This window comes from Dromaius novaehollandiae, chromosome 9 (genome assembly GCF_036370855.1).
Source record: "Dromaius novaehollandiae isolate bDroNov1 chromosome 9, bDroNov1.hap1, whole genome shotgun sequence".
Classification (NCBI taxonomy): domain Eukaryota; kingdom Metazoa; phylum Chordata; class Aves; order Casuariiformes; family Dromaiidae; genus Dromaius; species Dromaius novaehollandiae.
The window spans coordinates 15,543,163-15,565,049 of record NC_088106.1 but is presented as its reverse complement, the minus strand read 5'-3'; the positions used below and the strand labels follow the sequence as shown (position 1 = coordinate 15,565,049).

Below are 21,887 nucleotides of genomic sequence, written 5' to 3'. Positions count from 1 at the left end.
CTTGCAGTCATATCCTCCCCACTCAGAGACCCACCACGCTCTTCCACGAGCATGCCAGCAGGCTCAGGGAATATCGAGCACTTCTTGGGGACTCAAGTATTCAAGCTGATTCCCTGAAAGGAAACCGGGTGGGGAAAGCAACCGAGAAATGGTACTTTGGAAGACGGCTGTTCCCAGGTCTAAAAATGAGGGGCTTACGTAGACTGCCTTGTTCTTCTGCAGTACGATGTGGAGGCCTTCCACAGACAGCGCCACAGAGTTAAGAGCTGTCCAGCTCTGGCTGCCCCGATGCTCATTGCGGGTGGTGACCGTGAACCCAACGGAGGAGTTGCCGCAGCCCGTCACCACTGTGTAGTTGCAAGAGCCCTGGAAGTGGTGGAGCTTCCCATCGAAAGTGCTGTAATGCGGGTCTCCGTAGATGTGGCAGAGAGCAGTGCTGGCCGGGTAACAGCCCCTGTGGCCATTCTGGATCTTGCAGACCTCATCCTCACCACAGGACAACGCGGAGCAAACCATCTGGCCGTTGGCTTCACACCGGCACTGGCGAGCGCAGTTCTCGCTCACAAAGTGCTCGCCTTCCTGCAGGCAGGGAAACACACAGCACAAGCGCATCAGGCAGGGAAACAGAGGAAAACAAGTGCCCTGGGAGGGGAGCAAGCTGGGGCAGGGCTTTCACTCACGCGGTAGTAGTTGCCCTCAAAGAGGCAGCCACAGTGGGCCTCGGGCACACAGGTGTCTCCGCTGACCAAGAAGCCAGAGGTGCACGCACAGCCCTCCACGCAGGGCTTGGAGCAGTTCTGTGGGGCTTGTTGGTCGAGGCAGGTGGCAGGACAGCCGGTCATGCAAGGGTCATAGTAGCTGTTGGCAGGGCACAGCAGGGCTGCAAGGCGATGGGGACAATTAGGACCAGAAAAGCCCTCAAGAAATGGCTACTTTCTGGGAAAGGGAAGGCTAGAGAATTGGCGAGAAATGCTGTGGCCACAGGTTGGCGCACAGGAGGTGGCAAGTTTTCCTCTGGGAAGTCCAAGGTAGGTACTCACGGCAGAAGGTGGCATTCCTCCAGGGAAGAAGAGTCACACCCGCTGCCTGGCACGCGTCAGCATAGGCTTCCAGAGCACTGCACAGGACCTCCTGACTACCGTTCAGGGCACAAAGGTCATAGAAGCAGCTCTCCAGGTAGCTCTGGGGGTTGATCACAGCATGGCAGTTCTCAAAAGAGCCGGGCCTGGAGGTCAGCATGCCGCAGAACCCGTCCGAGTGGTAGAGCTTCTCCTCTTCTGCACTGCAGGGTGCGGGGGGCACGGGGACACCGCAAGAGGGGTCGTCGTCTGGGACCTGCCAGCTCTCTCCCAGCGCGTTGGAGTCTGCGGCTTGCTGCCCGTTGGGCATCATGTAATCGTCCTCTCCCCGGCTGTTGAAGTTCCCGCACATGCCACAGGTCAGGTTGAAGTAGGTCGTGGGCACCTTCACCTCCACCGAGTGGTCGGTGTCATAGGACACTTTCAGGTTGAAGTCTGTCTCCAGGCTGATGTAGCGGCCGCTCCTGCTCACTGTGACGGCGCCTCCCGCTGCTCTCACCGGCAGGGTCTGGCGCACCCCGTTGACCTAGGGCAGACACACCCCAATGGGCCCCGGACTTGTACGCAGCCTCCCTGAGGCCTCCCTCGTGGGGAAAACAGGCCCCAGAACCCAGCACAGCACACCGGTGCCCTCGCTCCCCTCACACGCGGGCACCCCTGAGGCTTGGCCAGCCCTGCCTCTTCTCAGCACTGCGCGGGGGCCTGTATTCAACACCGGCCACATTCCCTCTTTCCCTCTTCCTCCTCCAGCCCTTCCACAGCGGAAACACTGTGGAGACAGCGCCCCAGCAGTTTACGGGGAGCCCGCCCCGGCCTGAGACAAAAGGGTCCGGTTTGGGCAAGACCCCGCCAAGAAAAGCCACCCCCATCTTGCAGCCACACCACCCTCATGCCAGCCCAGCTCCCTACCAGCACTTGGCTCTGCTCGTTCTTGACAATTGCAATGCGTTCTCCGTACACCTCAACCAGGACTTCGCGCACGTAGGACACGCTGGGGTTCCCACGATGCTCGTTCTTGGCCTCAATATTGAAGTAGGGCAGGGAGGTGGCATTGGAGCACACTTTGGCCAGGGTGTAGCTGCAGTTCCCCATGAAGTCGTGCCACACGTTGTCAAAGCTGTTGTAGTGAGGGTCCCCATGCACGTAGCAGATGCCGTAAGAGGACAGGAAGCAGCCGGGTTTCCCGTTCTGCACCCCACAGTACTGGCCTGCCGGGCAGGAGGCACTGGAGCACTGGACTTTGCTCCCCCGCCCTGGACACATGCACTTCGAGGAGCAGGTGTTGTCCGTCCAGAACTCTGAGCCCACGGGGTAGTGCTGCCCGTTGTGCCAGCACCCGCACTGCTGGCTGGGCACGCATCGGTCATTGTAGAGCAGGTACCCGCTGTCGCACACACATCCCTCCACGCACGGCTGGCCACAGGTGTAGGGTGCTGTTGGGTCAACACAGGTAGCAGGGCAGGCTGCAGCGCATGGCTCATAGTGGCTGTTGGCAGGACACTTGATGGCTACCAAGAGAAAAGGCATGGCCGTTACTCGAAGAATAGTGCGCTGGGTAATGTTTTTCTCACTTTTGATCCTCTCAAAATTAAGGTCCCAAATTTTCTCATATGGTTTGCAATCTTTGCCCTGTGAGAACACTGAATAGCAGAATCACAGAATGGTTGGAAGGGACCTTTACAGATCGTCTAGTCCAACCCCCTTGCGCAAGCAGAGTCAATCTGAAGCCGGCTGCCCAGGACCGCGTCCTGATGGCTTTTGAATATCACCTAGGACGAAGGCTTCATAACCTCTCTGGGCCACCTGTTCGAGTTTTCAGTCACCCTCAGAGTAAAAAAGCTTTTCCTCAGATTCAAACGGAACTTCCTGGGTTTCGGTTTGTGCCCATTGCCTCTTGTCCTGTCACTGGGACCACTGAAAAGAGTCCGGCTCCGTATTCTTTATGCTCCCCCTTCAGATATTTACATGCATTGATAAGATCCTCCCTCAGACTTCTCCTCTCCAAGCTGAACAAACCAAGCTCTCTCAGACTTCTCTCATATGAGATGCTTTCGACCCTTAATCATGTTAGTAGCACTTCGCTGGACACACAGTAGCACTTCGCTGGACACACTCCGTTAGCTACACGTGTCTCTTCTCCTGCGGAGCCAAAGCGGGACACCGTACTCCAGATGTGGCCTCACCAGTGCAGAGTAGAGGGGAAGGATCACTGAATCATCCCTGATCCAGTGAAACAGAAAAGGGGCCCCTGCTACTAACACTTAACCCTATATGCCAACATCATGTAACAAAAATGGTTACTATTCCCTATCCCAATGTTCCATTCTCAAGTTGGGCTTTCCTAGGAGCATGGAACCATCTCGTGTTCTCTGCTGACTTACGGCAGAATGTTGCGTTCCTCCACGCGGGGATCTTCACACCAAGCGACTGGCAGGCGTCCGCGTAGGACTGCAAACTGTTGCACAGGGCCTCGCGATCCAGCCCCAGCTCACACAGGTCGTAAAGGCAGGTGTCGAAGTAACCGCTGGGGCTCAGGACAGCATGGCACAACTCAAACAGGCCACTGGTGTCAGTGAGGAGTCCGCAGAAGCGGCTGCTGGCAATGACTTGCTTGTCCGTATCGTTGCAGGCCGGGCTGGGGATTGGTCCGGGTGAGCAGCTGTGGGAAGGGAGGGAGAAGGGCCCCTGGGTTATCTGTGGGCTTCTCCTAGTGTCTCACCCTCCCCACCACGCCTGACACATTCCCAGACCTGCCGGGGGCCACGCACCTGCTATCGTTGGACACCTGCCAGCTGTTGCCCAGGCTGGTGGAGTCTGGCTCCAGCACTCCCTCCGGGTTCAGGAAGTCATCTGCTGCCACCCCGTTGTAGTTCCCACACATGCCACAGACCTTCTGCCCAAAGGTGCTCGGAAGCGTCACCTCCACCCGATGCTCCCCATCAAACTTCACTCTCAAGCCAAAGTCTGTTGAGACCACGGTGTAGAACCCGCTGGACGAGACCCGCACGCCTGCTGATGGGGTGCAGGGCACGACCTCTTCCACTCCGTTGACCTGGAAGGACAGAAGACAAGGCAGGGTTGCTGCAACCCATTCGGCACGCCTCTCTCCCCTCACACTGCCCCACCGTCGCTCCCCCTTGGGCTTACCGTCACCACTCCGCCCTTCCCCAGCCGTATCCGCTGGCCAGACACATCAACGTCCACGTACTGGACGTAGGACACGCGAGTGTTGCTTCCCCTGTGCTCGTTGGCTGCTTCCACGTTGAAGTAGGGCAGTGAGCTGTTGCTCTCGCACAGCTTGGAGAGGGTGTAGGTGCAGGTGCCCATGAAGTGGTGTATTTGCTTGTCGAACGTGTGGTAGTGAGGGTCTCCTTCCACCACACAGGTCCCTGACAGAAGGAAGGCCAGGGGAAGCGTTCCATCAAACAGCTCCTGCCGCCTCTTCGCCCCTGCCCACCCTGCACAAGGCACTGCAGCCCCATGACTGCTCTACTCTACTCACCTGAGCCTGGCAGGGGCGTTGGTGTCGGATTCCCTGTCGAAGATGGGGCGGTGCTGGGGCTTGGTGATGGCGTAGTCACATTGCCTAGGAGAGAGACAACGCACGTGCAAACGCACTCCTCCCTCACAAGCTCCTTTTCAGGGCAGAAACTAAACAGACTGCCTCAACAAGCAATCACTTTCCCTCAAGCCACCCTTCCCCATGCAGGAAACAAACCTGGGCAGTATCCCTTCTCGATGGACAGATCATCCAATGCTACATCGCTCCGGAAATCTTCACCCCATTCTCCTTCCAGGACAATCTAGGGAAAGGGTTGGTTTCCAGCATTAGCTCCAGCCGTACACATGAAGCGCCATTTCAAAGCACGGTCCACCTCAGAGGGTGGTCGGAGCCCCTGCCCTACCTGCATGTTTCCCGTGCTGTGCACCGTGACCTCTCCCAAGTTCCATCTGTCCCCATGGTTCCCAACACTGCTCCAGATCATCACTAGCTCTTCGTTCTTAACCACGTACACCCGCAAGGCCATTGTTTCAGCCACTCCATACATGTGATACCAGAAGCGGAAGCAGTGCGGTCCTTCTGAACTGCACACCGGACTGACCAGATGAGCCACAGAACCGGGGAGGGCATTGCTGCCTTGCAGGTAGATGTAGTAGCCGTCTGAAACAAAGCGCAAGCCACACTGACATGCACCATCAAACCTGGACAAAGCACTCGGGAACAACCCAAGCACTGGCTCGGCAGCACTCCCTGCTGCAGCTCAAGGCAGGCGAGGGTGGGGAGAGCAAACAGATGTCACATCCTTCTCTAGCCACAAACACCCAGCCTTGAGTCTGCCTATGGACCATGCTCTCTGTGGGCAATGCCAGATGGACGGTTTCGGCTGGGAAACAGCATCGCTTCCGTCTCTCCAAAGCATCGCCACAATCCTAGCGTGACTCGGCAGCTTTCGGACCCCTTCACTGTTGGTTTCTAGAGAAGCCAGCGTCTCCTGACAGACACCCATTCCTCCTGCCCTGAGAGAGTCTGGCCATCAAGCTTTGCATTACTCTCCCCCTCGCACAGTAGATCCTTGCCTGCCCTGGCGGTACCGCAGACTGATTCCTAGGGCTGCAAGGCTTCCCAAAGCAAGGGCCTGGCCCTGGGGAAGGCTGCCACAAGCAGCTCCGGATCAAGCCCAGGAAGTACGTGGCCTGTATTTCCTGCCAGAAAAGGCTCCTCGCCCTCTCCCCAGGGATACCCCTCTGCCTGAAGGACTACCACGTACCAGCTGCTCTTCTTACCTCCTGTTGTGTGGTCATAGGAAGGGCCGGTATCTGGCGAGGGTGTTGGCCCCTTGTGCCTTATCCAGTCAATGCTGCTGTAGTTCGCCTGTTCCCACTCACAGAAGTCAACGTCAAAAGTGCAGGAGAAATTGCAGGCTGCAAGGGAAGCTGGATATGGTACAGAAAGAAAAGCAGAATTTCTACAGTGAGGGCGGGGCCACCTTCTCCCTGTGCCCTGGCAGGGCCACCCACATCCCTGGCATGCTCACGGCCAGGAGAGGATGGCCAGCTAACTGGAAGCATGGGGTGCGCCAGCATAGCAGAGGGAAAACTGCAGACAGACAGGCTGGGAAGCAAGGTCGTTCCCAGATTAGCAGCTTCATTCTGAGTGTCCCAAGGCGTTCACTAATCAAGATTGCCTCCCTTCTCCCCCTCCCGCGTCTGGTTCTCCCTTCCTCTCTCCACCCCGCTGGTCCTGGGTGGTACCTCGCTAAGCCTTACAGAAGGTAGAGCCTCAGCCATGGTCAGGATGTTACCAGTGACTCACTACAACTCTAGGACTTTTCTGACGGCCCCTCGTCAGCTGCACTTCATGTACAGAGGAGGGACAGTAGGCAGTACGGCCTTGACCACTCTTGCCTGGCAGCGCGTTTCCATCCCAGCCAGCAACAGTCAGGCAATGGCCTGCCTTCCCAATGCTCAAGAAGCTGCTGACAGCACACCCTGGACAGGCCGCTCCAGAGCCACAGACAGGCAGCGCTGCGCAGAACGCTTTGGGCAGGACGCGGCGGGGAACAGAGGTAAGGCCTTTGCGGACTGCCAGGCCGGAAAGGGTTGTGTCAACCCATCAGAGCTGCTGCAACATGGTGGGGCTCCTGGATCTTAACCCTTAGGCTTGACTGCCCTGGAGCCAAGGGACTACAGCTACTCACATCCACAGAGTATGTGCAGGGACACTCTTACCACTCGCTCTTGAAAACAAACACAAACGGGACATTTACCACAGACAGTGCCAGCGCTCCAGTCTCCCAGAGTGACTCCTGCCTGGGTGCAGGCGGTAGCGTAGGCCTCCAGGTCATTGCACAGCTGCTCTGTGCTGCCACCAGTGGCACACTGGTCATAGACACAGCTCTCAAAGTACGATTTGGGCGGCAGAACCGCATGGCATGGCTGGAACGGGCCGCCAAGCTCTGCGAGGATTCCACACTGCTTGTTAGCTGCCTCCTCCTGGGAGGGGGAGCAGGACACAGGCGGGAAGATGGCTGGGTCACACCTACAAAGCAGATGCATACCTCTGAGGTCACGCAGCCTGTGAGCCCCAGCCACACCATTTCCTGACTTCTTCCCCATGCAAAGCCTCAGCCTTTGGAGTCCAGATCCCTTGCCAAGAACCACCCCCTCCCCCCTCCCCCCATTTCATTTGCAAGGGTTAGGAACACAGCCCACAGCCCGCAGTCACCATTCTCCTCTGTGGCATCAGGCAGACCGAAACAATGGGCTGAGACGGTTGGCATCACAACAGCTCAGGAAGAGCATCCCCCCCACCCCCCCGACCACTCTCTCTGGGGTCAGGAATGGTGACTGTGCAGAGTGGGATGCAGGGCCCCAAACAGAGGTCACCAAGGACCCCAGAGCACAGCACCTACGGGGAGAAAGCACCATGAACCCCAACCGCACAGTGGGGACCTGACACCAGCTCTAGTGAGCTAGCCCTCAGGGGAAAGGGGAACAGCCACACAGCTGGGATCTGTTTGCACACAGGACACCCCAGAGGTGGATGAAGCAGAGCGGGGCAGACACAAGGGCCACAGGTCTGCTGCTCTGGAGCCTCTACCTGATCTTGCAGGCCTTCCCACAAGGCCTCCTCTCTGCGGGCTCGCCCCTGCCATTCCCAGCCCTCCCTCCTTGTTCCACCCACAGCTGCCAGCTCCCAGGCTCCCCTTCATCCGTCATCCACGCTACAGGACAAGGACTCACGGCCAATCATTGTCCGGCACCATCCAGCTGGCTCCAAAGTCATTGAAATCAGGCACTATCACCCCGTCGGGTCTCATGAAGTCGTCCTGCTGGCTCCCGGTGTACGTCCCACACAGTCCACACAGCTTGCCCTTGTGCTTCTCAGACACCCTCACCAGGAGCTCGTGGTCCCCGTTGAACTGCAGCTGCAGGCCCAGCCTGGTAGAAACTTGCACGTAGGAGCCACTCAGGGAAACGGTCACGCTGGGGATAGGAGAGGCAGGCAGGGAGGCCAGAACACCATTGATCTGAATACGGGAGAGAGAGGGAGAGAGAAACATAAAGAGGTGCCCTCCACTCAAAAGTCAGTGCTCTTCCCTGCCACGGTGCCAGCGCCCAGGGAGTCAGAAGCGCTGATGGCACGGCAAACCCTGCCCAGACGTACGAGGACAGCAGCTACTCTACATACGGCGCACACAAAGCTCAGGCAAGCAAGCAGAAAATCTGTTGCTGTGCTTGCAGTCATATCCTCCCCACTCAGAGACCCACCACGCTCTTCCACGAGCATGCCAGCAGGCTCAGGGAATATCGAGCACTTCTTGGGGACTCAAGTATTCAAGCTGATTCCCTGAAAGGAAACCGGGTGGGGAAAGCAACCGAGAAATGGTACTTTGGAAGACGGCTGTTCCCAGGTCTAAAAATGAGGGGCTTACGTAGACTGCCTTGTTCTTCTGCAGTACGATGTGGAGGCCTTCCACAGACAGCGCCACAGAGTTAAGAGCTGTCCAGCTCTGGCTGCCCCGATGCTCATTGCGGGTGGTGACCATGAACCCAACGGAGGAGTTGCCGCAGCCCGTCACCACTGTGTAGTTGCAAGAGCCCTGGAAGTGGTGGAGCTTCCCATCGAAAGTGCTGTAATGCGGGTCTCCGTAGATGTGGCAGAGAGCAGTGCTGGCCGGGTAACAGCCCCTGTGGCCATTCTGGATCTTGCAGACCTCATCCTCACCACAGGACAACGCGGAGCAAACCATCTGGCCGTTGGCTTCACACCGGCACTGGCGAGCGCAGTTCTCGCTCACAAAGTGCTCGCCTTCCTGCAGGCAGGGAAACACACAGCACAAGCGCATCAGGCAGGGAAACAGAGGAAAACAAGTGCCCTGGGAGGGGAGCAAGCTGGGGCAGGGCTTTCACTCACGCGGTAGTAGTTGCCCTCAAAGAGGCAGCCACAGTGGGCCTCGGGCACACAGGTGTCTCCGCTGACCAAGAAGCCAGAGGTGCACGCACAGCCCTCCACGCAGGGCTTGGAGCAGTTCTGTGGGGCTTGTTGGTCGAGGCAGGTGGCAGGACAGCCGGTCATGCAAGGGTCATAGTAGCTGTTGGCAGGGCACAGCAGGGCTGCAAGGCGATGGGGACAATTAGGACCAGAAAAGCCCTCAAGAAATGGCTACTTTCTGGGAAAGGGAAGGCTAGAGAATTGGCGAGAAATGCTGTGGCCACAGGTTGGCGCACAGGAGGTGGCAAGTTTTCCTCTGGGAAGTCCAAGGTAGGTACTCACGGCAGAAGGTGGCATTCCTCCAGGGAAGAAGAGTCACACCCGCTGCCTGGCACGCGTCAGCATAGGCTTCCAGAGCACTGCACAGGACCTCCTGACTACCGTTCAGGGCACAAAGGTCATAGAAGCAGCTCTCCAGGTAGCTCTGGGGGTTGATCACAGCATGGCAGTTCTCAAAAGAGCCGGGCCTGGAGGTCAGCATGCCGCAGAACCCGTCCGAGTGGTAGAGCTTCTCCTCTTCTGCACTGCAGGGTGCGGGGGGCACGGGGACACCGCAAGAGGGGTCGTCGTCTGGGACCTGCCAGCTCTCTCCCAGCGCGTTGGAGTCTGCGGCTTGCTGCCCGTTGGGCATCATGTAATCGTCCTCTCCCCGGCTGTTGAAGTTCCCGCACATGCCACAGGTCAGGTTGAAGTAGGTCGTGGGCACCTTCACCTCCACCGAGTGGTCGGTGTCATAGGACACTTTCAGGTTGAAGTCTGTCTCCAGGCTGATGTAGCGGCCGCTCCTGCTCACTGTGACGGCGCCTCCCGCTGCTCTCACCGGCAGGGTCTGGCGCACCCCGTTGACCTAGGGCAGACACACCCCAATGGGCCCCGGACTTGTACGCAGCCTCCCTGAGGCCTCCCTCGTGGGGAAAACAGGCCCCAGAACCCAGCACAGCACACCGGTGCCCTCGCTCCCCTCACACGCGGGCACCCCTGAGGCTTGGCCAGCCCTGCCTCTTCTCAGCACTGCGCGGGGGCCTGTATTCGACACCGGCCACATTCCCTCTTTCCCTCTTCCTCCTCCAGCCCTTCCACAGCGGAAACACCGTGGAGACAGCGCCCCAGCGGTTTACGGGGAGCCCGCCCCGGCCTGAGACAAAAGGGTCCGGTTTGGGCAAGACCCCGCCAAGAAAAGCCACCCCCATCTTGCAGCCACACCACCCTCATGCCAGCCCAGCTCCCTACCAGCACTTGGCTCTGCTCGTTCTTGACAATTGCAATGCGTTCTCCGTACACCTCAACCAGGACTTCGCGCACGTAGGACACGCTGGGGTTCCCACGATGCTCGTTCTTGGCCTCAATATTGAAGTAGGGCAGGGAGGTGGCATTGGAGCACACTTTGGCCAGGGTGTAGCTGCAGTTCCCCATGAAGTCGTGCCACACGTTGTCAAAGCTGTTGTAGTGAGGGTCCCCATGCACGTAGCAGATGCCGTAAGAGGACGGGAAGCAGCCGGGTTTCCCGTTCTGCACCCCACAGTACTGGCCTGCCGGGCAGGAGGCACTGGAGCACTGGACTTTGCTCCCCCGCCCTGGACACGTGCACTTCGAGGAGCAGGTGTTGTCCGTCCAGAACTCTGAGCCCACGGGGTAGTGCTGCCCGTTGTGCCAGCACCCGCACTGCTGGCTGGGCACGCATCGGTCATTGTAGAGCAGGTACCCGCTGTCGCACACACATCCCTCCACGCATGGCAGGCTGCAACTAACAGGAGCCATAGGGTCAAAACACGTAGCAGGACAGGCTGCAGCACATGGCTCGTAGTGGCTGTTGGCAGAACACTTGATGGCTGTGGAGAGAAATGGAATACCACGGAAATCATCAGGATTCCTCCACACAGAGTCCCCCTTATGTCAGCAAGCACTAACTGCATATTTAGGCAACTAATTCCCACCAGCTGGCACCTTATAATGCCTCCTGCATATGAATTCAACTGACAAAGGGTCCTCCCACAGTCATCAGCCAGCACAGAGAAATGGCATTTTTTCCTCCTTTCTAACCCACTTTCCAAGGACAAATGCAGCCCCTGAACCAACGACACTGTGGCCCAACAGGGTCAGCAAAACAATGCATCTCTGTGTGCTGACTCACGGCAGAATGTTGCGTTCCTCCACGCGGGGATCTTCACACCAAGCGACTGGCAGGCGTCCGCGTAGGACTGCAAACTGTTGCACAGGGCCTCGCGATCCAGCCCCAGCTCACACAGGTCGTAAAGGCAGGTGTCGAAGTAACCGCTGGGGCTCAGGACAGCATGGCACAACTCAAACAGGCCACTGGTGTCAGTGAGGAGTCCGCAGAAGCGGCTGCTGGCAATGACTTGCTTGTCCGTATCGTTGCAGGCCGGGCTGGGGATTGGTCCGGGTGAGCAGCTGTGGGAAGGGAGGGAGAAGGGCCCCTGGGTTATCTGTGGGCTTCTCCTAGTGTCTCACCCTCCCCACCACGCCTGACACATTCCCAGACCTGCCGGGGGCCACGCACCTGCTATCGTTGGACACCTGCCAGCTGTTGCCCAGGCTGGTGGAGTCTGGCTCCAGCACTCCCTCCGGGTTCAGGAAGTCATCTGCTGCCACCCCGTTGTAGTTCCCACACATGCCACAGACCTTCTGCCCAAAGGTGCTCGGAAGCGTCACCTCCACCCGATGCTCCCCATCAAACTTCACTCTCAAGCCAAAGTCTGTTGAGACCACGGTGTAGAACCCGCTGGACGAGACCCGCACGCCTGCTGATGGGGTGCAGGGCACGACCTCTTCCACTCCGTTGACCTGGAAGGACAGAAGACAAGGCAGGGTTGCTGCAACCCATTCGGCACGCCTCTCTCCCCTCGCACTGCCCCACCGTCGCTCCCCCTTGGGCTTACCGTCACCACTCCGCCCTTCCCCAGCCGTATCCGCTGGCCAGACACATCAACGTCCACGTACTGGACGTAGGACACGCGAGTGTTGCTTCCCCTGTGCTCGTTGGCTGCTTCCACGTTGAAGTAGGGCAGTGAGCTGTTGCTCTCGCACAGCTTGGAGAGGGTGTAGGTGCAGGTGCCCATGAAGTGGTGTATTTGCTTGTCGAACGTGTGGTAGTGAGGGTCTCCTTCCACCACACAGGTCCCTGACAGAAGGAAGGCCAGGGGAAGCGTTCCATCAAACAGCTCCTGCCGCCTCTTCGCCCCTGCCCACCCTGCACAAGGCACTGCAGCCCCATGACTGCTCTACTCTACTCACCTGAGCCTGGCAGGGGCGTTGGTGTCGGATTCCCTGTCGAAGATGGGGCGGTGCTGGGGCTTGGTGATGGCGTAGTCACATTGCCTAGGAGAGAGACAACGCACGTGCAAACGCACTCCTCCCTCACAAGCTCCTTTTCAGGGCAGAAACTAAACAGACTGCCTCAACAAGCAATCACTTTCCCTCAAGCCACCCTTCCCCATGCAGGAAACAAACCTGGGCAGTATCCCTTCTCGATGGACAGATCATCCAATGCTACATCGCTCCGGAAATCTTCACCCCATTCTCCTTCCAGGACAATCTAGGGAAAGGGTTGGTTTCCAGCATTAGCTCCAGCCGTACACATGAAGCGCCATTTCAAAGCACGGTCCACCTCAGAGGGTGGTCGGAGCCCCTGCCCTACCTGCATGTTTCCCGTGCTGTGCACCGTGACCTCTCCCAAGTTCCATCTGTCCCCATGGTTCCCAACACTGCTCCAGATCATCACTAGCTCTTCGTTCTTAACCACGTACACCCGCAAGGCCATTGTTTCAGCCACTCCATACATGTGATACCAGAAGCGGAAGCAGTGCGGTCCTTCTGAACTGCACACCGGACTGACCAGATGAGCCACAGAACCGGGGAGGGCATTGCTGCCTTGCAGGTAGATGTAGTAGCCGTCTGAAACAAAGCGCAAGCCACACTGACATGCACCATCAAACCTGGACAAAGCACTCGGGAACAACCCAAGCACTGGCTCGGCAGCACTCCCTGCTGCAGCTCAAGGCAGGCGAGGGTGGGGAGAGCAAACAGATGTCACATCCTTCTCTAGCCACAAACACCCAGCCTTGAGTCTGCCTATGGACCATGCTCTCTGTGGGCAATGCCAGATGGACGGTTTCGGCTGGGAAACAGCATCGCTTCCGTCTCTCCAAAGCATCGCCACAATCCTAGCGTGACTCGGCAGCTTTCGGACCCCTTCACTGTTGGTTTCTAGAGAAGCCAGCGTCTCCTGACAGACACCCATTCCTCCTGCCCTGAGAGAGTCTGGCCATCAAGCTTTGCATTACTCTCCCCCTCGCACAGTAGATCCTTGCCTGCCCTGGCGGTACCGCAGACTGATTCCTAGGGCTGCAAGGCTTCCCAAAGCAAGGGCCTGGCCCTGGGGAAGGCTGCCACAAGCAGCTCCGGATCAAGCCCAGGAAGTACGTGGCCTGTATTTCCTGCCAGAAAAGGCTCCTCGCCCTCTCCCCAGGGATACCCCTCTGCCTGAAGGACTACCACGTACCAGCTGCTCTTCTTACCTCCTGTTGTGTGGTCATAGGAAGGGCCGGTATCTGGCGAGGGTGTTGGCCCCTTGTGCCTTATCCAGTCAATGCTGCTGTAGTTCGCCTGTTCCCACTCACAGAAGTCAACGTCAAAAGTGCAGGAGAAATTGCAGGCTGCAAGGGAAGCTGGATATGGTACAGAAAGAAAAGCAGAATTTCTACAGTGAGGGCGGGGCCACCTTCTCCCTGTGCCCTGGCAGGGCCACCTACATCCCTGGCATGCTCACGGCCAGGAGAGGATGGCCAGCTAACTGGAAGCATGGGGTGCGCCAGCATAGCAGAGGGAAAACTGCAGACAGACAGGCTGGGAAGCAAGGTCGTTCCCAGATTAGCAGCTTCATTCTGAGTGTCCCAAGGCGTTCACTAATCAAGATTGCCTCCCTTCTCCCCCTCCCGCGTCTGGTTCTCCCTTCCTCTCTCCACCCCGCTGGTCCTGGGTGGTACCTCGCTAAGCCTTACAGAAGGTAGAGCCTCAGCCATGGTCAGGATGTTACCAGTGACTCACTACAACTCTAGGACTTTTCTGACGGCCCCTCGTCAGCTGCACTTCATGTACAGAGGAGGGACAGTAGGCAGTACGGCCTTGACCACTCTTGCCTGGCAGCGCGTTTCCATCCCAGCCAGCAACAGTCAGGCAATGGCCTGCCTTCCCAATGCTCAAGAAGCTGCTGACAGCACACCCTGGACAGGCCGCTCCAGAGCCACAGACAGGCAGCGCTGCGCAGAACGCTTTGGGCAGGACGCGGCGGGGAACAGAGGTAAGGCCTTTGCGGACTGCCAGGCTGGAAAGGGTTGTGTCAACCCATCAGAGCTGCTGCAACATGGTGGGGCTCCTGGATCTTAACCCTTAGGCTTGACTGCCCTGGAGCCAAGGGACTACAGCTACTCACATCCACAGAGTATGTGCAGGGACACTCTTACCGCTCGCTCTTGAAAACAAACACAAACGGGACATTTACCACAGACAGTGCCAGCGCTCCAGTCTCCCAGAGTGACTCCTGCCTGGGTGCAGGCGGTAGCGTAGGCCTCCAGGTCATTGCACAGCTGCTCTGTGCTGCCACCAGTGGCACACTGGTCATAGACACAGCTCTCAAAGTACGATTTGGGCGGCAGAACCGCATGGCATGGCTGGAACGGGCCGCCAAGCTCTGCGAGGATTCCACACTGCTTGTTAGCTGCCTCCTCCTGGGAGGGGGAGCAGGACACAGGCGGGAAGATGGCTGGGTCACACCTACAAAGCAGATGCATACCTCTGAGGTCACGCAGCCTGTGAGCCCCAGCCACACCATTTCCTGACTTCTTCCCCATGCAAAGCCTCAGCCTTTGGAGTCCAGATCCCTTGCCAAGAACCGCCCCCTCCCCCCTCCCCCCATTTCATTTGCAAGGGTTAGGAACACAGCCCACAGCCCGCAGTCACCATTCTCCTCTGTGGCATCAGGCAGACCGAAACAATGGGCTGAGACGGTTGGCATCACAACAGCTCAGGAAGAGCATCCCCCCCACCCCCCCGACCACTCTCTCTGGGGTCAGGAATGGTGACTGTGCAGAGTGGGATGCAGGGCCCCAAACAGAGGTCACCAAGGACCCCAGAGCACAGCACCTACGGGGAGAAAGCACCATGAACCCCAACCGCACAGTGGGGACCTGACACCAGCTCTAGTGAGCTAGCCCTCAGGGGAAAGGGGAACAGCCACACAGCTGGGATCTGTTTGCACACAGGACACCCCAGAGGTGGATGAATAGCAGAGCGGGGCAGACACAAGGGCCACAGGTCTGCTGCTCTGGAGCCTCTACCTGATCTTGCAGGCCTTCCCACAAGGCCTCCTCTCTGCAGGCTCGCCCCTGCCATTCCCAGCCCTCCCTCCTTGTTCCACCCACAGCTGCCAGCTCCCAGGCTCCCCTTCATCCGTCATCCACGCTACAGGACAAGGACTCACGGCCAATCATTGTCCGGCACCATCCAGCTGGCTCCAAAGTCATTGAAATCAGGCACTATCACCCCGTCGGGTCTCATGAAGTCGTCCTGCTGGCTCCCGGTGTACGTCCCACACAGTCCACACAGCTTGCCCTTGTGCTTCTCAGACACCCTCACCAGGAGCTCGTGGTCCCCGTTGAACTGCAGCTGCAGGCCCAGCCTGGTAGAAACTTGCACGTAGGAGCCACTCAGGGAAACGGTCACGCTGGGGATAGGAGAGGCAGGCAGGGAGGCCAGAACACCATTGATCTGAATACGGGAGAGAGAGGGAGAGAGAAACATAAAGAGGTGCCCTCCACTCAAAAGTCAGTGCTCTTCCCTGCCACGGTGCCAGCGCCCAGGGAGTCAGAAGCGCTGATGGCACGGCAAACCCTGCCCAGACGTACGAGGACAGCAGCTACTCTACATACGGCGCACACAAAGCTCAGGCAAGCAAGCAGAAAATCTGCTGCTGTGCTTGCAGTCATATCCTCCCCACTCAGAGACCCACCACGCTCTTCCACGAGCATGCCAGCAGGCTCAGGGAATATCGAGCACTTCTTGGGGACTCAAGTATTCAAGCTGATTCCCTGAAAGGAAACCGGGTGGGGAAAGCAACCGAGAAATGGTACTTTGGAAGACGGCTGTTCCCAGGTCTAAAAATGAGGGGCTTACGTAGACTGCCTTGTTCTTCTGCAGTACGATGTGGAGGCCTTCCACAGACAGCGCCACAGAGTTAAGAGCTGTCCAGCTCTGGCTGCCCCGATGCTCATTGCGGGTGGTGACCGTGAACCCAACGGAGGAGTTGCCGCAGCCCGTCACCACTGTGTAGTTGCAAGAGCCCTGGAAGTGGTGGAGCTTCCCATCGAAAGTGCTGTAATGCGGGTCTCCGTAGATGTGGCAGAGAGCAGTGCTGGCCGGGTAACAGCCCCTGTGGCCATTCTGGATCTTGCAGACCTCATCCTCACCACAGGACAACGCGGAGCAAACCATCTGGCCGTTGGCTTCACACCGGCACTGGCGAGCACAGTTCTCGCTCACAAAGTGCTCGCCTTCCTGCAGGCAGGGAAACACACAGCACAAGCGCATCAGGCAGGGAAACAGAGGAAAACAAGTGCCCTGGGAGGGGAGCAAGCTGGGGCAGGGCTTTCACTCACGCGGTAGTAGTTGCCCTCAAAGAGGCAGCCACAGTGGGCCTCGGGCACACAGGTGTCTCCGCTGACCAAGAAGCCAGAGGTGCACGCACAGCCCTCCACGCAGGGCTTGGAGCAGTTCTGTGGGGCTTGTTGGTCGAGGCAGGTGGCAGGACAGCCGGTCATGCAAGGGTCATAGTAGCTGTTGGCAGGGCACAGCAGGGCTGCAAGGCGATGGGGACAATTAGGACCAGAAAAGCCCTCAAGAAATGGCTACTTTCTGGGAAAGGGAAGGCTAGAGAATTGGCGAGAAATGCTGTGGCCACAGGTTGGCGCACAGGAGGTGGCAAGTTTTCCTCTGGGAAGTCCAAGGTAGGTACTCACGGCAGAAGGTGGCATTCCTCCAGGGAAGAAGAGTCACACCCGCTGCCTGGCACGCGTCAGCATAGGCTTCCAGAGCACTGCACAGGACCTCCTGACTACCGTTCAGGGCACAAAGGTCATAGAAGCAGCTCTCCAGGTAGCTCTGGGGGTTGATCACAGCATGGCAGTTCTCAAAAGAGCCGGGCCTGGAGGTCAGCATGCCGCAGAACCCGTCCGAGTGGTAGAGCTTCTCCTCTTCTGCACTGCAGGGTGCGGGGGGCACGGGGACACCGCAAGAGGGGTCGTCGTCTGGGACCTGCCAGCTCTCTCCCAGCGTGTTGGAGTCTGCGGCTTGCTGCCCGTTGGGCATCATGTAATCGTCCTCTCCCCGGCTGTTGAAGTTCCCGCACATGCCACAGGTCAGGTTGAAGTAGGTCGTGGGCACCTTCACCTCCACCGAGTGGTCGGTGTCATAGGACACTTTCAGGTTGAAGTCTGTCTCCAGGCTGATGTAGCGGCCGCTCCTGCTCACTGTGACGGCGCCTCCCGCTGCTCTCACCGGCAGGGTCTGGCGCACCCCGTTGACCTAGGGCAGACACACCCCAATGGGCCCTGGACTTGTACGCAGCCTCCCTGAGGCCTCCCTCGTGGGGAAAACAGGCCCCAGAACCCAGCACAGCACACCGGTGCCCTCGCTCCCCTCACACGCGGGCACCCCTGAGGCTTGGCCAGCCCTGCCTCTTCTCAGCACTGCGCGGGGGCCTGTATTCGACACCGGCCACATTCCCTCTTTCCCTCTTCCTCCTCCAGCCCTTCCACAGCGGAAACACCGTGGAGACAGCGCCCCAGCAGTTTACGGGGAGCCCGCCCCAGCCTGAGACAAAAGGGTCCGGTTTGGGCAAGACCCCGCCAAGAAAAGCCACCCCCATCTTGCAGCCACACCACCCTCATGCCAGCCCAGCTCCCTACCAGCACTTGGCTCTGCTCGTTCTTGACAATTGCAATGCGTTCTCCGTACACCTCAACCAGGACTTCGCGCACGTAGGACACGCTGGGGTTCCCACGATGCTCGTTCTTGGCCTCAATATTGAAGTAGGGCAGGGAGGTGGCATTGGAGCACACTTTGGCCAGGGTGTAGCTGCAGTTCCCCATGAAGTCGTGCCACACGTTGTCAAAGCTGTTGTAGTGAGGGTCCCCATGCACGTAGCAGATGCCGTAAGAGGACGGGAAGCAGCCGGGTTTCCCGTTCTGCACCCCACAGTACTGGCCTGCCGGGCAGGAGGCACTGGAGCACTGGACTTTGCTCCCCCGCCCTGGACACGTGCACTTCGAGGAGCAGGTGTTGTCCGTCCAGAACTCTGAGCCCACGGGGTAGTGCTGCCCATTGTGCCAGCACCCGCACTGCTGGCTGGGCACGCATCGGTCATTGTAGAGCAGGTACCCGCTGTCACACACACATCCCTCCACGCACGGCTGGCCACAGGTGTAGGGTGCTGTTGGGTCAACACAGGTAGCAGGGCAGGCTGCAGCGCATGGCTCATAGTGGCTGTTGGCAGGACACTTGATGGCTACCAAGAGAAAAGGCATGGCCGTTACTCGAAGAATAGTGCGCTGGGTAATGTTTTTCTCACTTTTGATCCTCTCAAAATTAAGGTCCCAAATTTTCTCATATGGTTTGCAATCTTTGCCCTGTGAGAACACTGAATAGCAGAATCACAGAATGGTTGGAAGGGACCTTTACAGATCGTCTAGTCCAACCCCCTTGCGCAAGCAGAGTCAATCTGAAGCCGGCTGCCCAGGACCGCGTCCTGATGGCTTTTGAATATCACCTAGGACGAAGGCTTCATAACCTCTCTGGGCCACCTGTTCGAGTTTTCAGTCACCCTCAGAGTAAAAAAGCTTTTCCTCAGATTCAAACGGAACTTCCTGGGTTTCGGTTTGTGCCCATTGCCTCTTGTCCTGTCACTGGGACCACTGAAAAGAGTCCGGCTCCGTATTCTTTATGCTCCCCCTTCAGATATTTACATGCATTGATAAGATCCTCCCTCAGACTTCTCCTCTCCAAGCTGAACAAACCAAGCTCTCTCAGACTTCTCTCATATGAGATGCTTTCGACCCTTAATCATGTTAGTAGCACTTCGCTGGACACACTCCGTTAGCTACACGTGTCTCTTCTCCTGCGGAGCCAAAGCGGGACACCGTACTCCAGATGTGGCCTCACCAGTGCAGAGTAGAGGGGAAGGATCACTGAATCATCCCTGATCCAGTGAAACAGAAAAGGGGCCCCTGCTACTAACACTTAACCCTATATGCCAACATCATGTAACAAAAATGGTTACTATTCCCTATCCCAATGTTCCATTCTCAAGTTGGGCTTTCCTAGGAGCATGGAACCATCTCGTGTTCTCTGCTGACTTACGGCAGAATGTTGCGTTCCTCCACGCGGGGATCTTCACACCAAGCGACTGGCAGGCGTCCGCGTAGGACTGCAAACTGTTGCACAGGGCCTCGCGATCCAGCCCCAGCTCACACAGGTCGTAAAGGCAGGTGTCGAAGTAACCGCTGGGGCTCAGGACAGCATGGCACAACTCAAACAGGCCACTGGTGTCAGTGAGGAGTCCGCAGAAGCGGCTGCTGGCAATGACTTGCTTGTCCGTATCGTTGCAGGCCGGGCTGGGGATTGGTCCGGGTGAGCAGCTGTGGGAAGCGAGGGAGAAGGGCCCCTGGGTTATCTGTGGGCTTCTCCTAGTGTCTCACCCTCCCCACTACGCCTGACACATTCCCAGACCTGCCGGGGGCCACGCACCTGCTATCGTTGGACACCTGCCAGCTGTTGCCCAGGCTGGTGGAGTCTGGCTCCAGCACTCCCTCCGGGTTCAGGAAGTCATCTGCTGCCACCCCGTTGTAGTTCCCACACATGCCACAGACCTTCTGCCCAAAGGTGCTCGGAAGCGTCACCTCCACCCGATGCTCCCCATCAAACTTCACTCTCAAGCCAAAGTCTGTTGAGACCACGGTGTAGAACCCGCTGGACGAGACCCGCACGCCTGCTGATGGGGTGCAGGGCACGACCTCTTCCACTCCGTTGACCTGGAAGGACAGAAGACAAGGCAGGGTTGCTGCAACCCATTCGGCACGCCTCTCTCCCCTCGCACTGCCCCACCGTCGCTCCCCCTTGGGCTTACCGTCACCACTCCGCCCTTCCCCAGCCGTATCCGCTGGCCAGACACATCAACGTCCACGTACTGGACGTAGGACACGCGAGTGTTGCTTCCCCTGTGCTCGTTGGCTGCTTCCACGTTGAAGTAGGGCAGTGAGCTGTTGCTCTCGCACAGCTTGGAGAGGGTGTAGGTGCAGGTGCCCATGAAGTGGTGTATTTGCTTGTCGAACGTGTGGTAGTGAGGGTCTCCTTCCACCACACAGGTCCCTGACAGAAGGAAGGCCAGGGGAAGCGTTCCATCAAACAGCTCCTGCCGCCTCTTCGCCCCTGCCCACCCTGCACAAGGCACTGCAGCCCCATGACTGCTCTACTCTACTCACCTGAGCCTGGCAGGGGTGTTGGTGTCGGATTCCCTGTCGAAGATGGGGCGGTGCTGGGGCTTGGTGATGGCGTAGTCACATTGCCTAGGAGAGAGACAACGCACGTGCAAACGCACTCCTCCCTCACAAGCTCCTTTTCAGGGCAGAAACTAAACAGACTGCCTCAACAAGCAATCACTTTCCCTCAAGCCACCCTTCCCCATGCAGGAAACAAACCTGGGCAGTATCCCTTCTCGATGGACAGATCATCCAATGCTACATCGCTCCGGAAATCTTCACCCCATTCTCCTTCCAGGACAATCTAGGGAAAGGGTTGGTTTCCAGCATTAGCTCCAGCCGTACACATGAAGCGCCATTTCAAAGCACGGTCCACCTCAGAGGGTGGTCGGAGCCCCTGCCCTACCTGCATGTTTCCCGTGCTGTGCACCGTGACCTCTCCCAAGTTCCATCTGTCCCCATGGTTCCCAACACTGCTCCAGATCATCACTAGCTCTTCGTTCTTAACCACGTACACCCGCAAGGCCATTGTTTCAGCCACTCCATACATGTGATACCAGAAGCGGAAGCAGTGCGGTCCTTCTGAACTGCACACCGGACTGACCAGATGAGCCACAGAACCGGGGAGGGCATTGCTGCCTTGCAGGTAGATGTAGTAGCCGTCTGAAACAAAGCGCAAGCCACACTGACATGCACCATCAAACCTGGACAAAGCACTCGGGAACAACCCAAGCACTGGCTCGGCAGCACTCCCTGCTGCAGCTCAAGGCAGGCGAGGGTGGGGAGAGCAAACAGATGTCACATCCTTCTCTAGCCACAAACACCCAGCCTTGAGTCTGCCTATGGACCATGCTCTCTGTGGGCAATGCCAGATGGACGGTTTCGGCTGGGAAACAGCATCGCTTCCGTCTCTCCAAAGCATCGCCACAATCCTAGCGTGACTCGGCAGCTTTCGGACCCCTTCACTGTTGGTTTCTAGAGAAGCCAGCGTCTCCTGACAGACACCCATTCCTCCTGCCCTGAGAGAGTCTGGCCATCAAGCTTTGCATTACTCTCCCCCTCGCACAGTAGATCCTTGCCTGCCCTGGCGGTACCACAGACTGATTCCTAGGGCTGCAAGGCTTCCCAAAGCAAGGGCCTGGCCCTGGGGAAGGCTGCCACAAGCAGCTCCGGATCAAGCCCAGGAAGTACGTGGCCTGTATTTCCTGCCAGAAAAGGCTCCTCGCCCTCTCCCCAGGGATACCCCTCTGCCTGAAGGACTACCAC

General features: G+C 58.1%; 1 protein-coding gene across 1 annotated transcript in view; it reads right to left on the bottom strand.

The window, feature by feature from the left end:
* The window catches only part of LOC112979363 (uncharacterized), a 97,398-nt gene that overhangs the window by 16,939 nt on the left and 58,572 nt on the right, over positions 1-21,887 (bottom strand). Inside the window, exons 82-117 of the mRNA XM_064517176.1 lie at positions 21,028-21,284; positions 20,841-20,925; positions 20,625-20,708; positions 20,270-20,511; positions 19,891-20,174; positions 19,504-19,781; positions 18,054-18,652; positions 17,106-17,670; positions 16,746-16,945; positions 16,264-16,644; positions 15,572-15,858; positions 14,594-14,865; positions 13,611-13,748; positions 12,731-12,987; positions 12,544-12,628; positions 12,328-12,411; positions 11,973-12,214; positions 11,594-11,877; positions 11,207-11,484; positions 10,306-10,904; positions 9,358-9,922; positions 8,998-9,197; positions 8,516-8,896; positions 7,824-8,110; positions 6,848-7,119; positions 5,865-6,002; positions 4,985-5,241; positions 4,798-4,882; positions 4,582-4,665; positions 4,227-4,468; positions 3,848-4,131; positions 3,461-3,738; positions 1,989-2,587; positions 1,041-1,605; positions 681-880; positions 199-579 (exon numbers count right to left, since the gene is read on the bottom strand). Of these exons, the coding sequence (XP_064373246.1) occupies positions 199-579; positions 681-880; positions 1,041-1,605; positions 1,989-2,587; positions 3,461-3,738; positions 3,848-4,131; positions 4,227-4,468; positions 4,582-4,665; positions 4,798-4,882; positions 4,985-5,241; positions 5,865-6,002; positions 6,848-7,119; positions 7,824-8,110; positions 8,516-8,896; positions 8,998-9,197; positions 9,358-9,922; positions 10,306-10,904; positions 11,207-11,484; positions 11,594-11,877; positions 11,973-12,214; positions 12,328-12,411; positions 12,544-12,628; positions 12,731-12,987; positions 13,611-13,748; positions 14,594-14,865; positions 15,572-15,858; positions 16,264-16,644; positions 16,746-16,945; positions 17,106-17,670; positions 18,054-18,652; positions 19,504-19,781; positions 19,891-20,174; positions 20,270-20,511; positions 20,625-20,708; positions 20,841-20,925; positions 21,028-21,284 (10,319 nt within the window). The remainder of the gene's footprint in view (positions 1-198; positions 580-680; positions 881-1,040; positions 1,606-1,988; positions 2,588-3,460; positions 3,739-3,847; positions 4,132-4,226; positions 4,469-4,581; positions 4,666-4,797; positions 4,883-4,984; positions 5,242-5,864; positions 6,003-6,847; positions 7,120-7,823; positions 8,111-8,515; positions 8,897-8,997; positions 9,198-9,357; positions 9,923-10,305; positions 10,905-11,206; positions 11,485-11,593; positions 11,878-11,972; positions 12,215-12,327; positions 12,412-12,543; positions 12,629-12,730; positions 12,988-13,610; positions 13,749-14,593; positions 14,866-15,571; positions 15,859-16,263; positions 16,645-16,745; positions 16,946-17,105; positions 17,671-18,053; positions 18,653-19,503; positions 19,782-19,890; positions 20,175-20,269; positions 20,512-20,624; positions 20,709-20,840; positions 20,926-21,027; positions 21,285-21,887) is intronic.